This window comes from Schistocerca nitens, chromosome 1 (genome assembly GCF_023898315.1).
Source record: "Schistocerca nitens isolate TAMUIC-IGC-003100 chromosome 1, iqSchNite1.1, whole genome shotgun sequence".
Taxonomy (NCBI): domain Eukaryota; kingdom Metazoa; phylum Arthropoda; class Insecta; order Orthoptera; family Acrididae; genus Schistocerca; species Schistocerca nitens.
The window spans coordinates 713406040-713433788 of NC_064614.1; the positions used below are offsets into that span (position 1 = coordinate 713406040).

The following is a 27749-nucleotide window of genomic DNA, read 5'->3' on the forward strand; positions in this document are numbered from 1 at the left end:
CAAGTGTGATTTCACAACCGTTTACTATTCGTGTGGTCTCATGAACTAACTGATCGAAATAATTTTCAGAGAATGCGTTTAGCACAATTTTGGATGATGTTTCATATGTACTTCGCGAATTAAACATTATAATTCATTTTTGTTCTGGGCATGTGCTTTTTCATAAGCTATTGACCTTATTATCCTCAGTTCTTCACTTATAAACTTAATAAACCACTGTTTCAGAATTCTCTCGCAACTGCATCTTCATAACATGTCAGTGTGGTGACATTGTGTAAACTCCGCTTTGTTTTGGCAAAAGAAGCAAATTTTAACATGGCGACAAGAGAAACATGGGTTTTATTCCAAATTCGCTACTTGTGACACTACAAAGACAGGCGAAAATAAACCGCTGCATTTTCAGCGAAATTCTTTTTACATACTAACAAATGCTGAGGTGACAGATCTTTTTGACTGATCACCATGCAGGTGAGGGCGTGGTGGGGCTCCACTTAATATTTTCAAAAAATGTGAGCCTAGGCTTCAGTTTAGAACGGCATTTCCCCTCCAGCACTTGGCATTTCCCCTACAGCACCAGCCTGCAACCCCCACCAATAGCACTCTCCCGAGACATACCCTGATGAGTCGGCATCTGCTGGCCGTACTATTCTGCATGGATTTTGAAACACAAATTTTCAGTAATTGTAGCATACGAAAAGAAAATTTCAAAACGGACATTAGTTTCCTAGAGCTTAGGTAACAACTATAAAGGTTGGAGGCTGAGTAAGAAAAACTTGCTGCTCTTTCACGTAAATCACTTCAAGAACAATGAATTATCAATTACCATGTAAGTTATTAAAACCTGTGAAAGGCTTTGTAGCGACATTCACTGCAGTGAACAGTTTTTAAAAAGAGCAACAATAATTCTCATAGTAAACAATGGTCAAAAACGTGTTTCTCAGTGTAATCATGTTCCACCAAATAGACACAGTGAAATCGATGCAAATTACAAGACTAATGCTAATGCTTAGAGCACCTTCTGCAAAGCCACCTACCTCGCCGCCAGATGAGCCGCCGGGGGTGCGTCTGGTATCGTAGGGGTTGCGGGTAACGCCGTGGATCTTCTCATAGGTCTCGTAGCAGAGGCCCAGCTCGGGCGTGGTGCTCACCAGCAGCGGGATGGCGCCGGCCTCCCTGAGGCGGCTCACCGCCTCCGCGTCGCGGTCCGCCTTCACCGCCGCGTGCGTCAGTCGTCCGCAAGCGTGGCTCAGCCCTGCCAATATGTACACAACCAGTTCTCAATCTCGTGCTCTGCGACCCCCAGTCAGTAAAATGTACTCTTTTTTTCAGTCGTTTTATTTTATTTTCATATAAGATGATGACATACACTGAGCACACAAAAGTCATAGGATAGCGGTATGCACTTATACAGATGGCGGTAGTATCACGTATACAATGTCTAAAACGGCAGTGCATCGGTGGAGCTGTCATTTGTGCTCAGGTGATTCATGTGAAACGGTTTCCGACGTTATTGCGGCCGCACGACGGGAATTACCGCACTTTGAACGCGGGATGGTAGTTGAGACTAGTGGCATGGAAATCTTTAGTGAATTAAATATTTCGAGATCCACAGCGTCACGAGTATGCCGAGAATACCAAATTTCAGGCAGTACCTCTGACCACGAACAAAGCAGCGACTGACGGCCTTCGCTTAACAACCGAGAGCAGCGGCATTTGCATAGAGTTGTCAGTGCTAACAGACAGGCAACACTGCGTGAAATAACCGCAGAAATCAATGTGGAATGTACGACGAAAGTATACGTTAGGACAGTGCTGCGAAATGTCAATGTGGGATGTACGACGAAAGTACACGTTAGGACAGTGCTGCGAAATGTGGCGTTAATGGGCTATGGCAGCAGACATCCGACGCGAGTGCCTTTGCTGACTGCACTACATCGCCCGCAACGCCGCTCTGGGCTCGTGACCGTATCGATTGGACTTTAGACGACTGTAAAACCGTGGCCTGGTCAGATAAGTCCCGAATTCAGTTGGTAAGAGCTCAAGGTAGGGTTCGAATCAGGCTCAGATCACACGAAGCCATGGATCCCTGTTGTTAACAGTCCACTGTGCAAGCTTGTGGTTGCTCCATAATGGGGTGGGCTGTGTTTGCGTGGAATGGACTGGATCCTCCGGTCCAACTGAACCGATCATTGATTGGAAATGGCTTCTTGGAGACCATTTGCAGCTATTCACGGACTTCATGTCCCCAAACGTGTCACGAGGACACAATTGTTCACGACTGGTTTGAAGAACGTTCTGGACAATTTGGGCGAATGCCACTCAGAACTCTCGACACGGATCTCGTCAAGCATTTTTGGGACATGATCGAGAGATCAGTTCGTGCGCTAAATCCTGCACCGGTGACACTTCCACAATTATAGACAGCAATATTTCTGCTGGGGTCTTCCAGCGACTTGTTCAATACATGCTACGTCGAGTTGCTGCACTATGTCTAGCAAAAGCAAGTCCGACACGACATTAGGAGGTACCGCAGGAAGGTCTGTCTGCAATACTGGTATCCTTCTTCAAATAAAGGAGCCTATATAACAGTCACCGCCAGTTTGGTAGCCACCAATAATTGTATTTTTAAGACGTTACAATATTAAAACTAATCTGACCTAAAATTATTGTTATAAAGAGGAATTTCCGTCCTACATGCGTTTTTGGGACACAAAATCGGAATGCAAAGTTTTTATATCATATATCCCTAACAAAATAAATGTATTATCACACTGCCACAATTGACTCTCATTACTTCCATTCACATACTGATGAAAAATCGCTGTTTACCAGTAATAGCTCTCTCCATTATAAAATAAACTTTTTAACCACTACCTACTTACACCATGCATACGCTGCAGCTGACGACGTGACCAAGTTGCACTTCATCTCGTTTTCACTAAGTGTAAACTGTCAAGAAACCGCTGATTTAGATTTTTTTCCATCACCCGAATTCCCAGCCAGTAGACCAGATAATTCCCCACTGCTCAAGCACCGACTTGTACAGACTGACTAAAAATTGATTACAAATCATTACAATCCTCATTTGAAAGTGAATTTCCTCACCTCAGTGGCTTGAACTTCACAGTAGATGTATAAATTTTACAGAAATGTGATGAAACATGGTAGAAAAAATATGCTGTAAACACCTACTGTTCCCGAACTCGAAATTAGTGAAATAAAGATAAAACCAGATCGCACAAAGAGCTTCAATTGAGCTATATCCGCAGATATTACTACGAGGGCGTGCTAAAAAACCATATCTCCAAATTTCTTATGTGAAAACTCTTAAAAACTTTTGAAATGAAACATACATATTAAGATTCTACATTTTTATTCTTCATGTCTACATATTTCCAGCCATCCGCTGCTAGAGAGATCAGAGTTGTAGCCTGCAACATGGCGGTGTGCACCGTAACTACGTCGGCGGATGAGAAACAGCGTGCTGTAATTAAGTTTCTAATCGCAGAAGATTTCGTCACCACATGGAGCACCCTCTCTTTCAGTATGACAATGCACACGAGCACTGCGACACCTGTTGCATTTCGACGCTTTGGATTCATTGTCATCGATTATCCTCCTGACAATCCCGACTTAGCCTCATCCGATTTTCATCTGGTTCTCAAACTTAAAAGGACACCGCCGAGGACTTTCGTTTGAGACTGGTGAACCTGTGCAGGAAGAGGTGCGGTTGTGGTTCCATCAACAGAAAGCTTGCCAACTACAACCGTCTTTTATGTGTGTGCTCCGCCGCCGCTCAGTGAGTAGATTTTTTACCCATCCAATTAAATAATTCTACAGTGACTCCACCAATAAACAGGTATCTCTTTCGGAGAAATGAGTTCGTCGCCAGAGTGTTGAGAAATAAGTATGTAGACACGAACAACAAACCTGCAGAATTTTAATAATGTTTGTTTTATTTAAAAAGATTTGAGAGCTTTCAGATAAATAAATTCGGAGGCATTACTTTTCAGCACTGCCTCGTAGATTAGTGATCCATCGCGTTCGTCCAGTATTTGTGTGACGGCTAATCTCAGAACCTATTATGGGGATTTTTATACTGTTTTCACCGATAGATTAGCTGATTCATGGGGAAGATCTATGTATACACAATTACGTTAATAATGAGTGTGTAATATAAATGTAGTTGTCTGTTATCTATGATAGGGGCTATAAGCCGGTCAGTTACAGCGGAGGCGGTATCTAACATGAAAAGTTTTAATGCAGACAGATGCCACAACTACAGAGAGCAGCAAAGCTTGGCGAAGATTTATACATCTTTTTGTCTTTGTTGTTATTTCGTCCTCCCTCGTCCCATATGGGCTGGAGGGGGGCGCCAGCGGTACATTAAACCTGCTCTTCAGCCAAGGGACAAGTAAAGACCAACTGAGACGACAGTAAACGCTGACAAAAAGATGAGATATTTAAAATGACGTCATTTAACCTAGCTTTCTTCTCTCAATGACGTGGACAGTCGCCAGGCACGAAACGTGTTCCGGATTCCACTTTCAACTCACGTCGCCTTTTCCCGGTTGGATAAATGGATGGGAGACGCAAATCGCCTAAGTGACGTCCAGCTAAAGGACTTGCGCCAGGACACTGAGCGTCACGAAGGTATTATTACGAAAATGCATACATATGTAGGAACATTCAATCTCTATGCATATCGCAAATTAAATTATGCCATCGATTTTCTCTGCCTATATACGAAAGCTAATCTCAGGAACGATTGTAGGGATTTTGATAACGTTTCCACTAACAGATACACCGATTCACGAGGAAGGTTCGTGCAAGTAATTTATAAATATTTGGTGCAAATTGGCTGAAGTACGATTAATTAGTCGCACACCGCGGTTTTTTTCTGTCTGTATGTGAAGGCTACTTTCAGAATCTGCTGCCAGGATTTTGATACTCGTGTCGGACAAGCGCAACTGCCCCGCTGACGAACGTGCAGCCGTGGAGGCGCGACGCCCTTGATGTACAGCTCGCACTGTGGGCGGGTAGCCGTCGGGCAGTCCGCTCACGCCTTTTGGCGCTGCAGTAAGCCAGCAAGTGGCGTGTGTTGCTTAACTCGTTTAATTTATATGAATGTGATGGTGTTAAGTTAACTAATGGTGTTTTCATATTTTTAATCATAACTCTACAAAGCGCCAAGTAAGCAAAATTACGGTTACGCCAGACAAGCCGTCCTGCTACCCGTGCGAAGCTGGGGAGGGCCGCTAGACTATATCCATACATACACTGACGAAAAAAATCGCAACACCAAGAAATAATCTATGTAGAGTAATAAAATTTCAGGAATATAATTCTCTAGGCAACATCTTTAGGTGATTAACATTGCAAGATCACGGGTAAGCGAGAGAAAAATGTGAATTGCTGGTGCATTAATAGCCTGTGTAATCGCCAGAATGTTGAATGTAAGCATGCACACGTGTATGTATTGTGTCGTACAGGTGTCGGATGTCAGTTTGTGGGATGGAGTTCCATGCCTGTTGCACTTAGTAGGCCAGTTAATACTGTTTGTGGATGATGCTGGAGTTGCCGTCCGATGATTCCGATATCTGTTCGACTGGAAAAAGATCGGTGATCGAGCTTATGTGGGCGAGCATTAGTCTGTTGGAAAATATCCCCTGGAATTCTATTCATGAATGGCAGAACAACAGGTCGAATCACCAAACTGACATACAGACTTGCAGTCAAGGTGCGTGGGATAATCACGAGAGTGCTCCTGCTGTCATACGAAGTCGCGCCCCAGACGATAACTCCAGCTGTAGCTACCAGTGTGTCTGGCACGCAGGTAGGTTGGTTGCTGGCGCTCACCTGTCCTTCTTCTAACCAATCCACGCCCGTCGCTGGCATCGAACCGAGGCGCGTCCGGTTTATCAGGAAACGCAACAGATTTCGAATCTACCCTCCAATGAGCTGTCGCTTGACACAACTGAAGTCGCAAACGGCACACACGCAATGGAGCACCCTCTACAGGGTGTCTGGCTCGGAGCTGTCCTCGAAGTAGCCGATTTGTAAGAGTTCCTTGTGTCACTACTGTACCAACTACTGCTCAAATTGCTGCTGCAGACGCAGAATGAGGCACCATAGCCGTACGCAAAAAACCACGGTCTTCCTTTCGTTAGCGCCACATGGTCGTCCGCAGCCCGGTCTTCTCGCGACCATACCTTTCCGTGACCACCGCAGCTAGCAATCACGTACAGTGGATACATTCCTGCCAAGCCTTTCTGCAATACCATGGAAGGTACATCCCGCTTCTCGTAGTCCCATTCCACGACCTCGTTCAACCTCAGTGAACTCTTGATAATCGTGTCTTCGTCGTCTTAAAGGCAATCTTGACTGACATCAACTCATTACGTCCAATCACGAAGGTTAATAACCCTCATGATCGTTACAACAGAGTATTTAAAGCAAACCTGAGTTGCTTCCTCGTAGTGGCGCTACTAGCGTCACTCTAAAGCTACTGGCGTGAAATTGGAATATATGTCATCTTTCAGATGTTGAAACACACCTAACTTTCGTCTATCTCGTGAAATTGGAATATATGTCATCTTTCAGATGTTGAAACACACCTAACTTTCGTCTATCTCCTTCTTGATGATGGGACTTCTTTTCCATCTGTGTATTGTAAACATGGATGTATGTATGATCCACAACTACTTCTAAACCACTGAACCGATTTTAACCAAACTTGGAACACAAATCACTTACTGTCTGAGGACAACCGCTGTAGTGATATGAACCATCCATCTATCAAAGGAGAGGGAACTGCCTCCACCCCCCACTCGCCTCACCCCGCTAGCTCCCAGGGAAAGGAAAAAATATAGTGTATTCAGGAGCTGTTCTTTCAAGAAAATGATTGAAGTGTCGGTATTACTCCGGTATTTAACAGGGTCGGAATTGGATCTTTTTAATGGCTACTTACAAGTCGCCATTCGTCTTCAAAATATTAAAAATACTCCATTCCCACAGGTATTCCTTCCCCCTCTCATCTCCCCCCCCCCCCCCCGGCCTCTACAAACTATCGTGTGGGCGCCCTGGATGGGGGTCAGGGTGAAAAAGCAGCGTAGCCCACGACTCGCGAATACCCATACTTTATTTATTCAATATTTGAGTATGAGACCACTTATTAACCTACAACAGACTTTAAACATAATTTCAAATCTTTACGAATCTTCTTCTCGTTGATCCCCAGAAAATGATGCAAGGAAAAAGTTTTATCGCTTACTACATTTTCGCGGTTCATGCAGTAAATCTGCCGTATGGAGCACGCGGTTTTAATTTATTACTGCCTTACTCACTATATTCGCGACATCTTTTTCAGACAGCATCCACATTTGCGAGTGAATGTACCTGCAAAATTACATCACTGCACGACACATTTTTCAGGGGATACGATATCGTAAACATTGAGCTGGGTGAAAATGCAGATGCAAGGTGAAATTCGCTAGAGATACAGGTGAACTGCGTGTACGAATAGAAAGCTCATCCTAGACACTTGGAACGATTTCAACCAGACTTTGTACACACGATCTGGGAAGAAATACTGTGTGGGTAAGAACCAGCAGCCTCCTATTGTGGTGGGTGTGATGACGTGGAAAGGAAGAGGAAAGCAGATGATAGAGATACAGAGGGAAAGGAGGAGATGGATACAGATAGGGGGAGGAGGATATGGATAGAGAGAGGTTGGAGGAGGAGATGGGCAGAGAGGGTGGAGAAGGAGATGAGCAGAGAGGGAGGGTGAAGGAAGAGATGGTTAGAAAGAGAGGGGAGGAGAAGGAAAGGGAGTGGAGGTGACGGACGTAGAGAGAGAGGGGGCCCGGAGGAGATGGATTGATATAAGACTGGAATTAATACATACGCTGGCAATAGCACGTTTATCTGTCTGTGTGTGAAGGCTAGTTTCAGAAATTATTCTAGAGATTTTAGTAGTTTACACTAATAAACTGACTGACTCACGAGGAAGGTTTGTGTATATAATTTTTTAGCGCTAAGCTAGGCAAGCCGTCTCGCCGTAGATACTTATTGCTACCTGTGCAAAACCAAAGCAAGTCACTAGTTATATTAATCTTATGTTCATATTACCCATGTTGATGGCGTAGAGCATCAATGGGCTCATAAATCTTGACTACAGAGTACTACTAGTAGAAAGGACGGGGACAAACAGTTAAAGAGAAAAATCACAGCGGGATATAGAAAAAGTGATTCTTATAAAATTAAATCATATGAATGTATCCCCAAGTTTTTCTTATGAAATTAACAACAATTACACATTCTCTCAAAAATAAAAAAAATGGTTCAAATGGCTCTGAGCACTATGGGACTTAACATCTGAGGTCATCAGTCCCCTAGAACTTAGAACCACTTAAACCTAACTAACCTAAGGACATCACACACATCCATGCCCGAGGCAGGATTCGAACCTGCGACCGCAGCGGTCGCGCGGTTCTAGACTGAAGCGCCTAGAACCGCTCGGCCACACCGGCCGGCTCAAAAATAAAAGCACACATGGTTTCGATGGTATTTCTAACAGAGTGCTAAAGATTTGTTCCCATATAATAAGCCCGGTCTTATCTGAAATACGTAATGTATCACTAACTCAAGGCATTTTTTCAGAATCTGAAATGTGTCGTTATTAAACTCCCCTTTAAGAAAGGTGATAAGAGAGATGTCAATAACTACCGACCTGTCTCTCCGCTGACATCATTTTGCAAAATCTTTCAGAAGGTGATGTATTCTAGAATAATATCTTAGCAACAATAATATCCTGAGTAAATCACAGTTTGCATTTCAGAAGGGTTGCTCTACTGCGAATACCATCTAAATGTTCACTTCATAGGTTTTACGAGCATTAATCAGCGTCGGTTCGTATTTTCTGCGACCTAGACATTTGACTGTGTCAATCACAATATTTTAATACGTAAATTGAAGTTTTATGGGACTGATGATGCAGCCAACCAATGGATAATGTCATATCTGACTAAAAGGATGCGGAAAGTTGTTCTTAGTCGTTCAACCAGTGTAGTCCAAGGCTGTAATTCTGACTAGGGAGAAATCACTTATGGGTTTCCGAAGGCTTAGTGTAAGGTCCACTAATGTTCCTCATATACTTAAACTCTCTACAACATAATATACAACAAGTAGAACTATTTCTTGCTACAGATGACGCTAGTACTGTAACCAATCCAAGCCTACATACAGAAACAGAAGAAATGGTAAACATTGTTAGTAAAAGTTTCGTTGACTGGCTCTCTACGAATATTCTCACTCTCAATTTTAAAAAAGACAACATATTCAGTTCTGCACATATAGGAGTACTACACCAATGAGAAGTGTAACACGTGCCGAGATAATAACAAATAAGGGGAAACTTCCAAATTCTTAGGTTTCCATATTTATGAGAATTTAAACATTTTGGTACTCCTAAAATAACATAGTTCAGTCACATTTGCACGTAGAATCACAACAAATCTTGGGGAGAGACAAGTCAGTAAGTTGACGTAGTTTGCATAAAAAAATGGTTCAAATGGCTCTGAGCACTATGGGACTTAACTGCTGAGGCCATTAGTCCCCTAGAACTTAGAACTACTTAAACCTAACTAACATAACCTAAGGAAATCACACACATCCATGCCCGAGGCAGGATTCGAACCTCCGACCGTAGCGGTCGCGCGGTTCCAGACTGTAGCGCCTAGAACCGCTCGGCCACCCCGGCCGGCTAGTTTGCATAGTTGCATCTAATAATGTCATGTATGTCATATGGGATAATGTTCTAGGGTAACTCATCTTTAAGAAAGAAAGTCTTCATTTCTCAGAACTGTGCTGTAAGAATAATATTTAGCGCTCACCTAGGATCATCCTGTAGATATCTGTTTAAGGAGTTGGGCATTCAGACTACTGCTTCACATTAGTTTATTCCCTCACGAAATTTGTTGTGAATGATCCACTACAGTTCAAAAGGAACAGTGACGATCATAAGCACAATACCAGAAGGAAAAATGACTTTTATTACTCCACATTAATGATACCTTTAGCACAGAAAGGGGTGCAAAATGCTGCAAAAAAGTTTTTGATCACTTATCCAGATAGAACGTCTGACAGACAGCAAAGTAAAATTCTAAAATAAACTGAGACGGTTTTTCCTTGCCAATTCATTCTAGACCGTAGAAGAATTCTATTACTGTAACGTGAAGGACTTACTAACAATATCTGTATATCATTTTTTGTTTTGGCAAGAAACTTAGAAATGTTCAGAACGTTACCATATGTACAAATTAATTTCCGATGCGAACGTAAAATGACTCGTTCCACCTCATTACGATTTATCGTACAAGATGATCCATGGACCATGATAGTAACTAACTAACTCTCGCGTCTAAACGTGCACCATCCATGATGGGAACCATCTTTGGCGTACGATGTGAAACACGTCCCTTGTGAAAAGGCGCCAGGAAGGAGAAGGAAGGAAGATTGGGTTTAACGTCCCATCAACATCGAGGTCATTAGAGACAGAACACAAGCTCGGATTGGGTCAAGGAGGGGGACGGAAATTGGCCGTGCCCTTTGAGAGGAACCATCCCGGCATTTGCCTTGGAGCGATTTAGGTTCAAAATGGTTCAAATGGCTCTGAGCACTATGGGACTTAACATCTGTGGTCATCAGTCCCCTAGAACTTAGAACTACTTAAACCTAACTAACCTAAGGACAAAAAAATGGTTCAAATGGCTCTGAGCACTATGGGACTTAACATCTGTGGTCATCAGTCCCCTAGAACTTAGAACTACTTAAACCTAACTAACCTAAGGACATCATACACATCCATACCCGAGACAGGATTCGAACCTGCGACCGTAGCAGTCGCGCGGTTCCGGACTGCGCGCCTAGAACTAACCTAAGGACATCAGACACATCCATGCCCGAGGCAGGATTCGAACCCACGACCGTAGCGGTCACGCGGTTCCAGACTGAAGCCCCTAGAACCGCACGGCCACACTGGTCGGCCAGCGATTTAGGGAAATCACATAAATTTCCTTTACTTTACGTCTGTGGTCACAAATTTCTTGTCATCAGACTACCGGTTTCCGTCTGTAATGACAATCTTCAGATCTGTTTTATAAAAACCTGTCCTAATGTACTGCAGCCATAGTGGCATCGTCAAATGTTAAACACAAAATTAGCAGTACATTAGGACATGTTTTTATCAAACAGACCGAAGCCAGTAGTCTGATGACAAAAAATTTGTGACCATAGACGTAAAGTAAAGGAAATTTATTCTATATCCGGTTCAATGTTTTATTCGCGACCATGTTGCAGCTTGTGAAATCACATAAAACGTAAATCTGGATGGCTGGACTTGGGTTTGAACCATCGTCCTCACGAAGAAGGCGTCAGGGAGGGGCACTGCATGACTTTTGGAAGACACGTACCCTCGACGGCGAAGCTGCCCTTGACGGTGAGCGGCACGCCGAGCAGAGGCTGTTGTTCCGGGGGCGGCGCCGCCCCCACGGCCAGTAGGTGGTCGACGCGGCGCGCCTCCTCTAGGGCGGCGGCCAGACGGTCCTCCACCACGGCGTTCACCACCGGCTGCACCAGCCGCACCCGCTCGCTGTACGCCCGCACCGCGCGCTCGCTAGACAGCTGCACACAAGCACCAACGTCACTCACACGCCCGTCGACATGCTCTTACTCATAAATTACGCAATTTATTCGCAATTGCGAATTCTTTGACACCTTCTATATTAGGTATGGAGACCCAGTATGTACATACACTGAGGTGACAGAAGTCACGGACATAATCAGATAGCGGTAGTATTGCGTACACTAGGCACAAAAGGGTAGTGTATTGGCCGCGCTGTCATTTGTACACAGGTGATTCATGTGAGAAGGTTTCCGACCTGATTATGGCCGGACGTCGGCTGTTAACAGACTTTGCACGAGGATTGGTAGATGGAGCTACACCTACTGGACATTCCATTTCGGAATTCAATATTCCGATATCTACAGTGTCAGGAGTGTACCGAGAATACCAAATTTCATCCATTACCTCTCACCACGGACAACGCAGTGGGCGACGTCCTTCACTTAACAATTGAGAGCAGCAGCGTTTCCGTAGAGTTGTCAGTGCTAACAGAATCGCAACACTGCATGAAACAACCGCAGAAATCCATGTTGACGTACGACGAACATATCCGTTTGGACAGTGGGGCGAAATCTGGGGCTAATGGGCTGTTGCAGCAGACGACTGACGCGAGTGCCTTTGCTACGGCACGACATCGCCTGCAGCGCCTCTCCTGGGTTCTAGACGACTGTAAAACCTTGGCCTGGTCAGATGGGTGCCGATTTCAGCTGGATAAGAGCTGAATTAGGGTTTGAGTGTGGTGCAGACCCCACGAAGTGATGGACCCAAATTGTCAACAAGGCACTGTGCAAGCTGGTGGTGGCTCCATTATGGTGTGGGCTTTGTTTACATGGAATGAACTGGGTCCTCTGGTCCGACTTAACCTATCACTGACTGGAAATGATTATGTTCGGCTACTTACAGACATTTGCAGCCACTCAAGGATTTCATGTTCCCAGAGAACGATGGAATCTTTAAGGACAACAATGCTCCATGTCATCGCGCCACAATTGTTCGCGATTGGTTTGAAGAACATTCTGACAATTCGAGCGAATGATTTGGCCACTAAGATTGCCCGACATGAACCCCATAGAACATATGTGAGCCGTAATCAAGACGGCCGGCCGAAGTGGCCGCGCGGTTCTGGCGCTGCAGTCTGGAGCCGCGAGACCGCTACGGTCGCAGGTTCGAATCCTGCCTCGGGCATGGATGTGTGTGATGTCCTTAGGTTAGTTAGGTTTAACTAGTTCTAAGTTCTAGGGGACTAATGACCTCAGCAGTTGAGTCCCTTAGTGCTCAGAGCCATTTTTTTCGTAATCAAGACGCCAGTTCGCGCACCAAATCCTACACCGGCGACACTTTCGCAATTATGAACGGCTGTAGAGATCTGAATGCCTCAATATTTCCGCAGGGGACATCCAGTAGCTTGTTGAATCCATTCCACATCGAGTTGCTGAACTGCACCGGGCAAAAAGAGGTGCGTCACGATATTAGGAGGCATCCCATGACTTTTATCACCTCAGTGTATTATCTACAGGTGACACATGTCAATTTGTGCTGGACTGGGACTCGAACCCGGATTTCCCGCTTAGCGTGAGCAATCGCCTTAACCATGTCGCCTATCGTGCACACTTCCCGGACTAATACAAATCTCCATTTACCGCACTGTCTACGTCCTACTGCTAGCAACATTACCTGGATTCCCGCAACAGGGTTACATTGTACAACTCTGGGTTGTAGGCTTTGCTCGGGTTTTTCCAAGTTTTTCCTTGAGCCGTGTCAAAATGAGGAAGCAAATGAATATTCCTGGAGATAAAAAAATTCCAATCCTGAGCAACGCAATTGTATTTTAAGAAATGTAAGAAGAAACAACCCAGATTTGTGTCACGCTTTTCTTCCAGCAAAAAATGGTTCAAATGGCTCTGAGCACTATGGGACTCAACTGCTGTGGTCATAAGTCCCCTAGAACTTAGAACTACTTAAACCTAACTAACCTAAGGACAGCACACAACACCCAGCCATCACGAGGCAGAGAAAATCCCCGACCCCGCCGGGAATCGAACCCGGGAACACTGGCGTGGGAAGCGAGAACGCTACCGCACGACCACGATACGCGGGCAGAATGGTAGCAGAAACTTCTCCTGAGTTAAAGGTTGGCTGCTACCATCAGGGGCCATATAGTATATTATGAAATAAGTTACGAAAATGTCATACACCAGGGAATATAGGATCACTGCAGCGGCAATCTTGTGCGCTGCCCGATCACGGATTTGCTTTCTGCTGTTATTCATTGTCCGAGATGAAACGATGGAGTTCATAATGTAATATCTCTTTATATTCGATGAATTATTCTGATACAATTCTACCCTTGAATGACGTTTACTAATTTTCTATCTTCATACTCGCAGAATCCATGCGCAAAGTAGTTTCATACAATAGCTATGCCATGAGCGCATAATTATTCTTTGTAGTACTCTCTCTGGTGGTGGTTAGAAGAAAAAAGCTTCCGAGATTGTCTTCGTGCCGATTAACCTGAGCTTGGTTTGAAGAATTGTAATCTGAATATTGAGATTTATGACAAAAGATAACTGAGACGAACTGTACGATTAAAAGGGAAATATATATATATATATTGCTCCTTCATACAAAAGGTGTGTATTTGACATTTGAGAATTAATGATATTCATCGATATATTGCGTAGTTGTTAATCAGAAGGGAACTTCCGAAAGACTGGATACGAACCTGCATTTAATAACCCAAGAGCTCCATTACTTCTTCGGAAGGTTAAACTTCATCAAAGCCAAATATCCGCTTGATCTGAGGTTTCCCGACTGATTATACAACGCTCCCAAAATTACGAGGCATTTTATTTGTACATATTAGCAGACTGCTGCAAAGCACGAGTCTGCAGAGAAGAAGAATCATCGCCTGATTTCATTCTAACAAGAAAAATTTCTGAATCATTTGAGTGAATGAGCTATGACTGTTTCATATTATGAGTGACTGATTGCTCGAACGAAGATAGGAGGAAAACTTACAGTGGCGCCAGTGTGATAGGACTCTCTTGGATTGTTATATAATATATGTATTTTTTGTTTCATGAAAACCAACGAGAACGAGAGGTAACTAATCTGAAGAGAGATTCGGTGCCCATAGTAAAAGATTGCTGATACCAAGAAACGATTTCAACTATTGGACAACACCGAGACTACAGAACAAGGCCAGAGAAATCTAATTTTTTTATCCTGTAGTTAAAATAGTTTGAAATCAATTTAGAAAGAACTTTTTTCCAGATAGTAGTTAGATTGTAGAACTGTATATTGTGTGATTTTCGTATCTGGACATTGAACTTTATACCATCTGTGAAGTAATTTGAAAGTTAAGTGTGTCTACGACAGTAAATTTGAGACTGTATTTAGTGATTAGAACCTGATATTGACAGTTATTTAATGGTATTGACTAGAGCGGCATTTAAAATGTCATTGAATCAGCAACGAGAAGTGCAACAGCCTTCAGCTGTTTGCGCAGAAGCAGAGGCCACGGATAGCAATTCTGAGACTGTTGTGGCTAGCGGTAGCAATATAAATAATCCCGCTGGTTCAGAAAACATTCATGCAAAAGCTGATCAGAGTGTTGTTGACACATTAGTGGTTATTATGCAACAGTTTTCTCTATTAGCTGAAGGCCAAACGGAGGTAAAACGAGACTTATCCGTTATACAAAATGAACTCCAAAATCAATTAACCGAAAATCAAACAGAATTACAAAATCAATTAAGATCAATCTTTACCGAATTAGATCAGAGATTAAATACCCAGACACAGGAAATAAAAGAACAGGCAGAAAGGACCGAACAGAATCTTATTGCTCAAATTGAGCAGGTCCGCCAACAATGCCAACAAAACAATAGTAAATTAAAAGCGGAACTAACCGAATATGTATCCGTCAAAATTGACACGATACAAAAACAAGTAAAACCGTTTCCTCAAGTAATACAAGCTCAAGAGGACATACAGTGTTCCGTAGCTATGATACCAGAAATTATAGAATCCCAAGATAATCTAAAAAAGCAATTTGACGAAGTGAAGGAAAAACAGACGACAGTGGAACATAGAATGAATGTACTTGCGGGAAAGTTTTCAGAAATGACATTAGAGCGGCAAACGATAGAAGAAACTGTGAAAGTAGCTTTACAGTCAATTTCAGAGAGTTCTGAGGAGAATTTTTTCAACAAAGGAAATATCGAAAGATCACTAAATCTCTCGCAGGAGGATTTAGAAGCAGCGAGAAGTAGGAAATAAAACTCTCAATCTACGCGTGACATTCCGTCCACGTCAAGATCCGATGTACACAGAACTGGAACGTCACAAGTTAGATTCGATATAACGGATAGCCACAGGGAAGAGTACGAACAGGATGATATTTGGAATCGTAGTACCGTTGAGGAAAAGATGATTAAACAGAGACAATTTCAAATCTTTAACCCTGACAAAAAGAATGTTCATCCTGTAGTCTTTATTCGAAGTTTCAGAGGTCTATTTCCACGATCTTGGACAGAATGGCAAAAGATTAGTTTTTTATCTGGATATATACAAGGATCAGGAGCATTGTGGGCATCCGAACAAACATCTTCTTATAAATGTTACAAAGAATTTGAGCAGGCTTTTCTAGCAAAATATTGGTCTGCTGGAATACAAGAAAGACTTAGGCAGGAAGTATTATATCCTGAGCCTTTCTCATTTTCTAGAGGATCTCTAAAGAGATATTTTGAGAAATACATTAATAAATCTTTGTATTGGGATGTACCGATTCCTTTGCCGGATGTACTTAGGATACTCAAGTCCAGACTACCCACCAGTATAAGGAATCAGCTGTTATATATAAATGATAAGGATATAGACTCATTTATGACTACGCTTGATCATATTGATATAATTGAGGAGGACAATAAAAGGGCAAGAGAAATGTCATATCAAAGAAGAGAAATAGAAGCGAATCCGAGCTGCAACTCGAATGGGAACGGCAGTAATGGTAGCAGTAACAATAATCATAACCAACTACACTCTCCGAGGAGACTTAGAAATGGACAAAATGCAAACAATAATTATTACCATAATGGAAACTTTAGTAATGGTGCAGCGAGGGGCTATTTTAGGAACAATAGGAATTTTAATCGTTATAATCCAATGTATGGCAACACAGGACAGTTCTTCCAACACCAGCAGAACAACAACAATAATTACACGAATCAAGCAAGACAATATAGACCGAATTCACCATAACAACCGATAGTCACTGAAGTAGCTGAAGAGACAAATACCAATCGGACCAACAATCAGTCAAACTAAACATGACCGCGTCGTGCCCCAGAGGAGCGGTCAGGGGATCTGTTAGGGGCGAAACAGTAAAATTACAATTGTTAAGATATAATGATTGTGAGCTGTTGACTGAAGAGTTAACAAAGGATTTAATAACGTGTCATAATGACAGATCGAGTATTCCAGTATCGGAAGTATTTGTTGAAATAGAGGAAGTTCCAACGAATGTGATATTAGAAACCGCCGCTTCCGCCAATGTCATCTCAGGTGCTCTTTTTAGGAGAATTATTAGGAAGAAGAAGGTACCAATTTTGCCGGTACGGAACTGCAAAATCATTGGAGCTGTTGGAGCACGCTCTCCCAATGTCAAAATACAAACACAATTAGACATGAAAATGGGAAATGTAGCAATAAAATGCACGTTCCTTGTAGTGGAGAAGTTATTAGTGGACTGTATTCTTGGTATTGGGAGTATGCAGGAGTACGATTGTCAGATTGATTTTTTGGAAGGAATAGTTAAATTTAGATTAAATGGAGAAGAATTAGCACTGGATTTAAATAGAAAGGAAACGGTGCATGAGAAATATTGTCGCGGTGCCATAATTCAATTAATTGACACTACAAACGTTCGTTGGAAGGAGCTTTCAAAGGATTTGATACAACAGGAGGACTTAAACCAAAGAACAATGATAAAAGCTAGTGAATCAAATCAGCTTACCGGAGAACAAAGGCAGCAGCTTCATTATTTGTTAGAGCCATATGAAGAGATTTTTGATGAGAAACCAGGAATTATTAAAGGGCATATTTGTCACCTACAAGTGAAGCCACATCAGACTTACTGTTACACGCACTATCCGATCCCCTGGCGTTTAAAACAATCTGTTCAAAGGGAGATAAATAGAATGTTAGAATGGAACTTGATTGAGCCATCAACTAGTCCATATTGTTCTCCGCTCTAAGTCGTTCCAAAACATGGAGGCAACGTAAGAAAAGTATGAAGACCAGAATTTAAAATGGGAGGAAAAGATTCGACTCGCACTTGTCAATTTAACTAAAAAGGCAATACAACGGAAATTGACGTATGATAAACGGATTCAACGGATTCAGACGTTTCATCTCGGAGAAAAGGTTTTATTGAGGCGACACATCCATTCCTCGAAACTGATGAAGAACATAAAGAAATGGAATCTTATTTATACCGGACCATATGTTATTGTAAATATACGAAATCCTGGATCATACTTGTTGGCATATCCCGAATCGAAAAGAATAAAGGGATTATTCCTGCACAATGATATTAAGAAATTTTTTGAAGGATCGTAGATCTGTGATACCAAATATGGAGAAGAATTTAGAGTGGAATTTGACTGAGTCGAATGTGTATATAAATATCAAGGTGTTTATGTTGTTTAGAGGGTAAGAGACAGTGAGATTACCCCTGTGATAGGTTAAGAGACAGTGAGATTACTCCTGTGATAGGCTAAGAGACAGTGAGATTACTCCTGTGATAGTTTAGCACGAAATTTTAAGATAGGTAGAAGAATTTGTTAATTACTAGGGTTTGTAAGTGTGGACTATGAGCAGAGGCCATAGTGATAGACAATGAAAGTGCATATACATTTCCTCAAGACACGGCACTTAATGTGAGAATTGCGTGTGAAACTTGAACAGTGCGGGATATTTAGGTAAATACGCTGTGTGTATGACGTGCGCTGTTCGCGCGAGAAAACAAATGAACTGTGAAACGGAGCAACAGTCAATAATGTCACTGCTGCAAACAATTGAAGGAACTCTCTGGTTGCGCGAGAGAAAATTATTATAATTTTTAGATTTTTCATTATGTCTTCTCTACCAGGAGAATTAAGTTAAGAATATTAATTAACATTTTAAGAACAGCAGTTTGTGTGTTTCATATTATGGACATAATTGTTGAAATATATTTCCATAAATGTTCATGAGAGAATGAAGAAGATTCTGCGAGTGGATGATTTGTTAAAAGAACATGCGTCATCATTAATGATGTTTATTTGCAAGTGGATCTATAAATCAATTAATTATAAGAATAATGAAAATTTTTCAGAGAATTTTTTCTAGAAATTATTCCTTTTGTGGAGTCAGTGTCATATGCCTATGTTTAAAATTTTTCATCAGGTGTAAACTTAAATTTTATCCATAATTTCGTAATTGAAAGCAAACCTCGGACAGATTCAATGCTCTACTTCCACCTGCACTATAACAAAACGATTAGATTAAAAAAAAATTTTTTTTGAGATGAATACACTCGATATGATCTACAACAAAATTTAAATACCCACAGTCTATTTGGCAATATTTTGGACACTCAGCAGTTGTAATTGGTATTGAGGACTACAAAAAAAATTCGCAGTTGTCAGGACTGATGCATGTTCCAGTCTAGTACAGATGGAAGAACATAAGAATCCACTCCGATTTTGAGTTCAACGATGAAATATGGACTTCGTTGCCTTAATCCACTCTCTTCCAGGGATTTATTCAAAAAAATGGTTCAAATGGCTCTGAGCACTATGGGACTCAACATCTTAAGTCATAAGTCCCCTAGAACTTAGAACTACTTAAACCTAACTAATCTAAGGACATCACACACACCCATGCCCGAGGCAGGATTCGAACCTGCGACCGTAGCATTCCCGCGGTTCCGGACTGCAGCGCCAGAACCGCTAGACCACCGCGGCCGGCGGATTTATTCAGTCAGAACCTTTTCTTATTCCACTTTAAACCTGTTCCATGTTCACATCCCTGACCATCTGTTCCTGAGATCATCTTGTTGTTTCTACGGTACATTACGAGCTTCTGTCCTGTACCATAAGCCATTGCCTGTCCTCCGTGCCGCCTCCACCAAACGCTGTACGTCGCCTACACGCTGTCCGTACCCAGTGTTCCTGTTCCATCGACTTCACAACGAGATCGCCGGCTACATCGTCGAAAGAAGAATTTTGAAAATTTTTTTAAGCAATATTGTAAAATTTTTTTGGCTATGAGGCACTTTTCCTTCAATCTAATCTATGGAGCTTCTATATATTTCAAAATTACTGGATTGAGGCTTTCCTATCTTCTTTAATACCTGAGCTGGGTCTATTCTTCCGTGTTTTCCAGGGGTTCCCTGTGAAGGCCAGTTCCCAAATGGGTAGACCTTTTCCGTAATTACACCAATCTACATATTCCCTGGTTATGTACTCGGGATGCGGGTATACCCCAGTACATGTAAAAGCTACAGCTCAGGTATTCTCGTAACTTACTGTCTTAACATGAAACCCATACTCTCTATAGTAAAATTCTATTAATTCAAAATATTCCTCTTTTGAATAAACAACCCAACTAATTTTTCCTGTTAACTCGCAAAGTGTATTATCATTAACTTTGCTCGCTGCGAGGGGCAATTGTAATATCTCTTTATATTCGATGAATTATTCTGATACAATTCTACCCTTGAATGACGTTTACTAATTTTCTATCTTCATACTCGCAGAATCCATCCGCAAAGTAGTTTCATACAATAGCTATGCCATGAGCGCATAATTATTCTTTGTAGTACTCTCTCTGGTGGTTGTTAGAAGAAAAAAGCTTCCGAGAACGTCTTCGTGCCGATTAGCCTGAGCTTGGTTTGAAGAATTGTAATCTGAATATTGAGATTTATGACAAAAGATAACTGAGACGAACTGTACGATTAAAAGGGAAATATATATATATATATATATATATATATATATATATATTGCTCCTTCATACAAAAGGTGTGTATTTGACATTTGAGAATTAATGATATTCATCGATATATTGCGTAGTTGTTAATCAGAAGGGAACTTCCGAAAGACTGGATACGAACCTGCATTTAATAATCCAAGAGCTCCATTACTTCTTCGGAATGTTGAACTTCATCAAAGCCAAATATCCGCTTGATCTGAGGTTTCCCGACTGATTATACAACGCTCCCAAAATTACGAGGCATTTTATTTGTACAGATTGGCAGACTGCCGCAAAGCACGAGCCTGCAGGGAAGAAGAATCATCGCCTGATTTCATTCTAACAAGTAAAATTGCTGAATCATTTGAGTGAATGAGCTATGACTGTGTTTCATATTATGAATGGCTGATTGCTCGAACGAATTGAGAGCTACATAATCACGTAGATAGGAGGAAAAATTACAATAATATGAGTTTTATTTTAAGCATCCAAACATGTCTTAATTGATTTTGGTAATTATTAGTGGTGCACGTCCAGTCGTTAAGGAATTCGCATTCGGAGACGATATGGTACATTAAACCTAATTTCGAGGTAACATTCAAGCTGCCTGTTGACTATACAACACAGAGCGCATTGCAAAGAGTTGCGGACTGACAATAAAAAAGACTATTAATTGACCTCTCAGTTAACTTCAGTTATGGTTAGCATATTATGGGGAATTATTTACTTACTTACAGAAAGGAATGGTTACAATCATTTATTGATTCATAAAAATTAGCCCAGAGAAACATTATAGCAGCTATTATTGGGCAGATTAGACTAGCTACTATAATATATCGTTATTACGTTATTACTTAAAATAATCTTACTTCAAAGGACGATTTTTTAGTATCGGCTCTTCAGCTCGGTTTCAAACAAACAACTTGGATGTATATTTAACAAAGCTAAAGTAAAGCTAGTCAAAGGAAAATATCCAGTGCATTAAAAATTGGTAGTTTACATTAAAATAGTGGAGCAAGCTTGTAAATTTCACTGTTTAGGATGTTTGATATTCTATAATCAAGATGACATGAAAAATGAAGAATATAAAATATTTGAAACTGTAGTTCGTCATCATTATATATTATAAAATTAAGTGTACAATGTGCGTGTCGCTAAAACTCAGAAACGAGTCCCGTTACGACCAAAGGAGCCCTCAGTCCTCCATCCATGAAGAAGGTTCCCGTTTTTACCTGAAGGCGTGCTTTTGAAGATATAAGGACGTGAAAGTTTCGCCCTCTAGAAATATCTAGAACATTCGAGGGTATTCGAGAGCATTCCACACATCCCAGAATGTTCCGGAATGTTCCACAACGATCTGGAATGTTCGGGAATAGACTGGAACATTCCGGAAGAATTAAGAATGTTTGGAAACATCCTGAAATATTCCAGATCATTGACGAACATTCCAAAATACTCTCGAATGTTGTGGAATGTTCTGGAGCATTGTGGACCATTCGAAGTGTTTTGATATGTTCCGGAATTCGCCACAAGGGTGCCTAGCCTCTGGTAGGGGTATATGATCCAAGACTCGTCGTGGGTTCGAACGTCAGTTTCTTATGAGTGACGTAAGGTGGAACACAACAATTAGTGCAGTGAGTGAATAAAAACAAACAGTAAAACGTGAGTAATCAAAGTCATACAGTGACTGAATATAAATCGAAAATAAAGTGCTTAAAGTGAACTTAGTGTATTTGTTAGTAAATAGTTGATCTGATTTTTATTTTAGACAATGCATAAAAGAGGGAGACGTTAACGTCGAATATAGGCAACGGTCACAGCAATGTGACTGGACCTTGTATATAGCTCAGCACGACAGGAACCTACAGCATTTAAAGATTATTTATGTCTCAGTTACAACGTATAAATATTGCAAGTAAACTTGTTAATGTGTTGTTCCATAAAACCACGGGAGAACTGCCGGATATCAGTAACGTCCTGCCACGATATTTCGGCGCAGAGTCTTCTGGCCATCTTCAGGTGAGTGCCACTGTAGTAGTACTGGCGAGTACGCTTTTTTTTTTCTTTATTGTGTTTCAATTCCCCATCGGGGCGGGCTGGCAGCAGCATATGCGCTGCTCTTCAGCTGAAAGACATGGAACAAACAATAGAAGACATTTAAAAATAACAAAAGAGAGAATATGGTGAACACAGATATAAAAAAGGGGGAACATCATGGAAGCCAATAGACAAAAAACGGGGTGACTGTAAAATGGAGATAAAAAACTGTTTAAAAGTAGCGCACACAAAAAGCCACACACTGCGACAATTAAAAGAACACAAGGCACAGTATGACTGAAGCATAAAAAGTATCGACGGATGGCATACCACATAACAAACACTGACGGCGAACCTCAGGGCAGTACACAATTAAAATCACACCTCTTGACGCACAGGAGAAACAGCACTAAACACAACACTGATGTGGCACACTGACGATGATCAAAACGGAGAATCTGCCAGGTGCAAGGAGATGAGGGAGACCGGAAGAAGGGAGGGAGGGAGGGGAAGAAAGGGGGGAGATGGGCGGGGAAGTGCGCTGGAGAGGGCCAGGTAGGGAGGGATGTTGGAAGGAAAGAGGCAAGTATGGGGGTGCAGGGTCTCAGGGGGGGGGGAGGAGGAAAATCCGCTCTGGGAGAAGGAGGGGTGAGGAAAAAGGGGGCCCTGGGGAGGGGGGGAACAAGGCCAGGTTATAGTTGGAAGGAAGGGTAGATGTCATGGCGAAGTTCGTCATCCAGGAGGGGGAGGCGTTGGAAATTGCCCTGATGAAGGAGATGGAGGGTGTGGAGGTGGAGAGAGGGAGGGATAGAGCGATAGAGGCACGGCAACGGGCAGGGGGTGGAGAGGAAGGAGGAAACCAGAGGGTGGGGGGGATCAAGCCCGCGGACAATGTAAAGGATGTGGAGATGTTGGAGGAACAGGAGGAGGTGGGGGAAGGGGATCAGTTCATACAGGAGCCGTGTGGGGGAAGGAAGGTGGATACGGAAGGCAAGGCGGAGCGCATGGCGTTCAAGGATTTGGAGGGCCTTGTAAAAGCGGGTGGGGGCGAAGATCCAGGCAACGCTGGCATAACAGAGGATAGGACAGATGAGGGATTTGTAGGTGTGGAGGATGGTAGAAGGATGCAGTCCCCATGTCCGGCCAGACAGGAGTTTCAGAAGGCGGAGGTGAGAATGGGCTTTCTGCTGGACGGTCTGGAGATGAGGGGTCCAGGTGAGGTGTCGGTCGAGGGTGAGGCCAAGGTATTTCAGGGTGGAGGTGAGCTGGATGGGACGACCATAAAGGGTGAGGTAGAAATCATGGAGGCGAAAGGAGAGAGTGGTGCAGCCTATGATGATTGCCTGGGTTTTCGAGGGGTTGAGACAGAGGAACCACTGGTTACACCAAGTGGTGAACTGGTTAAGGTGGGTTTTGAGGGTACGTTGGGACTGTTGAGGGGGTAGGACAGAGAGCCAGGAAGGTGGTGTCATCAGCATACTGGAGAAGGTGGACTGGTGGGGGTGGCTTGGGCATATCAGCCGTATACAAGAGATAAAGGAGAGGGGAGAGGACAGAACCCTGGGGGACGCCAGCCGTGGGATAAAAGATACGGGAGTTGGTGTTGTGGAGGGTGACATAAGAAGGACGGTGCAAGAGGAAGGAAGTGACCAGACAGACAAAATTGATAGGCATGGCGTAGGTTTGGAGTTTAAAGAGGAGACCGGGATGCCATACACAGTCATAGGCATTTTGGAGGTCAAGGGAAACAAAAATGGCAGAGTGGCGGGAGTTGAGCTGGAGGGACAGAAGGTGAACGAGGTTGAGGAGTTGGTCTTCAGCAGAGAAGGAGGGTCGGAAGCCACACTGGGTAAGGGGGAGGAGGTGGTGTTGAGCAAGGTGCTGATGGATATGGTGGGAGAGGATGGATTCAAAGAACTTACTGAAGACGGAGGTGAGGCAGATGGGACGATAGGAAGAGGTGTCAGATGGGGGTTTGTTGGGTTTGAGGAATAAGAGGATGCGGGAGGTCTTCCACAGGTCAGGGCAGAAGCCAGTAGAGAGGATGACATTATAGAGATGGGCGAGGACAGTCAGGAAGGAAGAGGGGCTTTCTCGAAGGTGACGGTAGGTGACACAGTCGTGACCAGGGGCCGTGTTGCATTTGAACTGGAGGATAAGTTTAATGTCTTGTGCTGTGATGGGAGTGTTTATGTCGGAGGGGGGCAACTGCCCCAAGTACTGGAGACTAGGAGCAAGTGGAGCGACCGAGGTATCGGCACGTTCCATGACGGTGGGGAAAAGAGAATAATCAAAGTGGGGATCATTGGGGATGGAGAGGACCTCGGAAAGGTGGGAAGCGAAGTGGTTGGCCTTACTGAGGTTGTCAGGAAGTGGGCGATCGTTATGGAGAAGGGGGTAGGGGGAAGCGGAAAGGGAACCAGTAAGGCGATGGAAGGCGGACCAGTACTTGGAGGAGTTGATAGGGAGGGTGGCGTTGAGTCATGTGCAGGTCTGGCGCCAATCTCGGTGTTTCGTTGCTGTAATAAGGTTCCATACGTGTCGCTGTATTTGCCGGTGGCGTTGGAGTGTATCCCTGTCACGAGTGCGCAGGAAGGAGCGATAGAGGCGGTGGGATTCACGGAGGAGGAGGACAGCCCACAGAGGGAGAGTGGGACGGTGTGGGTGGATGGTTTTAGTAGGAACATGGGCTTCCACGGCGTCAGTAATTACCTTCTGAAGGAAGGACGTGGCGTGGATGATGTCGTCAGGATAGCGATAGGTAAGAGGGTGGCTTTCGACCCGGGTAGAGACGGAGTCCCGGTAGGCATCCCAGTTGGCACGGTGATAGTCATGGACGACCTTGGGAGGGGGTGCAGGGTGCAGAGCCAGAGGGGGGCGGTGAGCAGACGTTATGGGGAGAAGGACAGGGAGGTGATCGCTACCTGTGGGGTCGAGGACGGCAACAGCGATATGCCCAAGGAGGTTGGCGGAGGCAATGACAACATCGGGGGTGGTGTCACTTTCGGGTCGGGTGTGCTGGGGAAGGGGAACAAGGTCACCTTGGATCGTGGAGAGGAACTGATGCCACCGCCAAAGGGCAGCAGGAGTGCGGCTATGGATGTTGAGGTTGGCGGCAATCACATAGGTGGAGAAGGTGTGGTCAATGTGCGAGATGAAGTGATAAGGAAGAGGAGCAGTGGATCAGACATAGATGGTGGCACAGGTAATGGTGAGGTAGGGGAAGAAGACGCTAAGGAATTCAGTGGGGTCATTAAGGAGAGGTTGTGGCCGGACGGGGATATGCTTAAGGTGGCCAATCGCGCCTCCACCCTACGCACAAGGACCAGGAGCGTCAGAGCGGTGGAGGATATAGGGAGAGGTGCGGATAGAATGATGGGGCTGGAGAAAGGTTTCGTTCAAGAGGAAGGTGTCGACCTGGTGGTGGGAGAGGGTGTGCATGAGGAGGTATTTGTTGGAGCAGAAGGAGCGAATGTTCTGGAAGAGGATGCGATACTCATGCCGCGCCATGGCGGGAAGGAGGGGGGGAAGAGAGGGAATGGAAGAGTCTTAAACTAGGGTGTCGAGGCGGGTGAAGGTGAAGTGGGCTTGGTTGTGGGAGTAAGTGGCGAAGGTGTTCAGGTGGAAAAAGGAGCGAGCAGCAAGGGAGATTTGTTGGAAGGTGTGGGGGCGCTGAAAAGGGTGAATGTTTTGGAGTACAACGGTAAGGAACCGGATGATGTACTCGGCCATGGGGGGTGGACGGAGGGAATTGTTTGGATGGACAGGGGGATCGATGGGACGAACTGGGACTGTAAGCTCAGGGGTGGCTGGAGGGGATTTAGCTTTACACTTGTGGGAGTAGGTGGGATGGGGGACATTGCAGGTATTACAGGAAGGAGGAGCAGGGAGGTTGGGGCAGTTCTTAAGAAAGTGGGAGGCCTTGCAATGGGGACAGGTGGGGGGGGGGGGTTGCAGTTGGGAGTCAGGTGGTCATTGAACATCAGGCACCGCTGGCAACGGTAGGATTGGGGATGGGATTTGGAGGATTCAACAAGGTGGCGACAGAGGTATATCAGGGCACCCTGGGTGAGGAGATGGTCAATGGATGGGGCGGACTCAGAGAATACCCACATGAGGTAGGTGGGACCAGAGGCATTGTGGATACGGCGGGCAGAGCGGATATCCAAGTCTGGTTTGGAGTTCAGTTCTGCCAACACTTTCATCCTCTGCGATCACCAGGCTGAGCTTGGTGATCACAGCGGTGTAGGTGGGGGGGGGGGGGGCGACGGGGAGGCTGGGGCTGACGAGGAGTGGAAGCAGAAAGGAAGGGTGTCAGAGAGGCGTGGGGGCCAAACATAACTCATGGAAGTTTTCGCAGGAGGTCTGTGTGAAAGGATGGGGATGGGGACTTGATAAGGACTGAGTCCCTGCGGGGAATGAGTTGGGAGATGGGAGCACCAGGTCAGTACTTTCGTATCTCCATGGTGAGGGTACGAGCGTCGAGGAACTTAGGATTGGGAGTGGGTGGAGGGGCCGGGGGCCGGGGTATGGGTGGCTGGAGGAGGGGTGGTGCCCATGGAGACGACAGGAGGAGGGGGAGGTGGTGTTGACTTTTGTGGGAAGTGGCGGGAGCAGAGTCGGCAATGACGCGCTTTTGGGGTTTTTTGGAGACCGGAGGCTTGAGTACGCGCTTTGCTCCGCTATTTAAAACCGTACTGAGGTGACAGTCCGCATGCGCTGCTCAGCGTGCGCGTTCATAACGGCTCCGTGCGCTGCGCCTCGCGCCCTCCACTGTGAAAGCCTGGCGTATCGGTATCAGGTCGATTTCCATCTTTCTACATCTACATTTATACTCCGCAAGCCACCCAACGGTGTATGGCGGAAGGCACTTTACGTGCCACTGTCATTACCTCCCTTTTCTGTTCCAGTCGCGTATGGTTCGCGGGAAGAACGACTGTCTGAAAGCCTCCGTGCGCGCTCGAATCTCTCTAATTTTACATTCGTGATCTCCTCGGGAGGTATAAGTAGG

At 44.1% G+C, this 27749-nt stretch overlaps 1 protein-coding gene across 1 annotated transcript in view; it reads right to left on the minus strand.

Annotated features, from left to right (window-relative positions):
* LOC126196724 (fatty-acid amide hydrolase 2-A-like) overlaps window positions 1–27749 on the minus strand; it is a 298235-nt gene that overhangs the window by 151821 nt on the left and 118665 nt on the right. The window contains exons 3-4 of the mRNA XM_049934590.1: window positions 11472–11682; window positions 1035–1252 (exon numbers count right to left, since the gene is read on the minus strand). Coding sequence (XP_049790547.1) covers window positions 1035–1252; window positions 11472–11682 — 429 coding nt within the window. The remainder of the gene's footprint in view (window positions 1–1034; window positions 1253–11471; window positions 11683–27749) is intronic.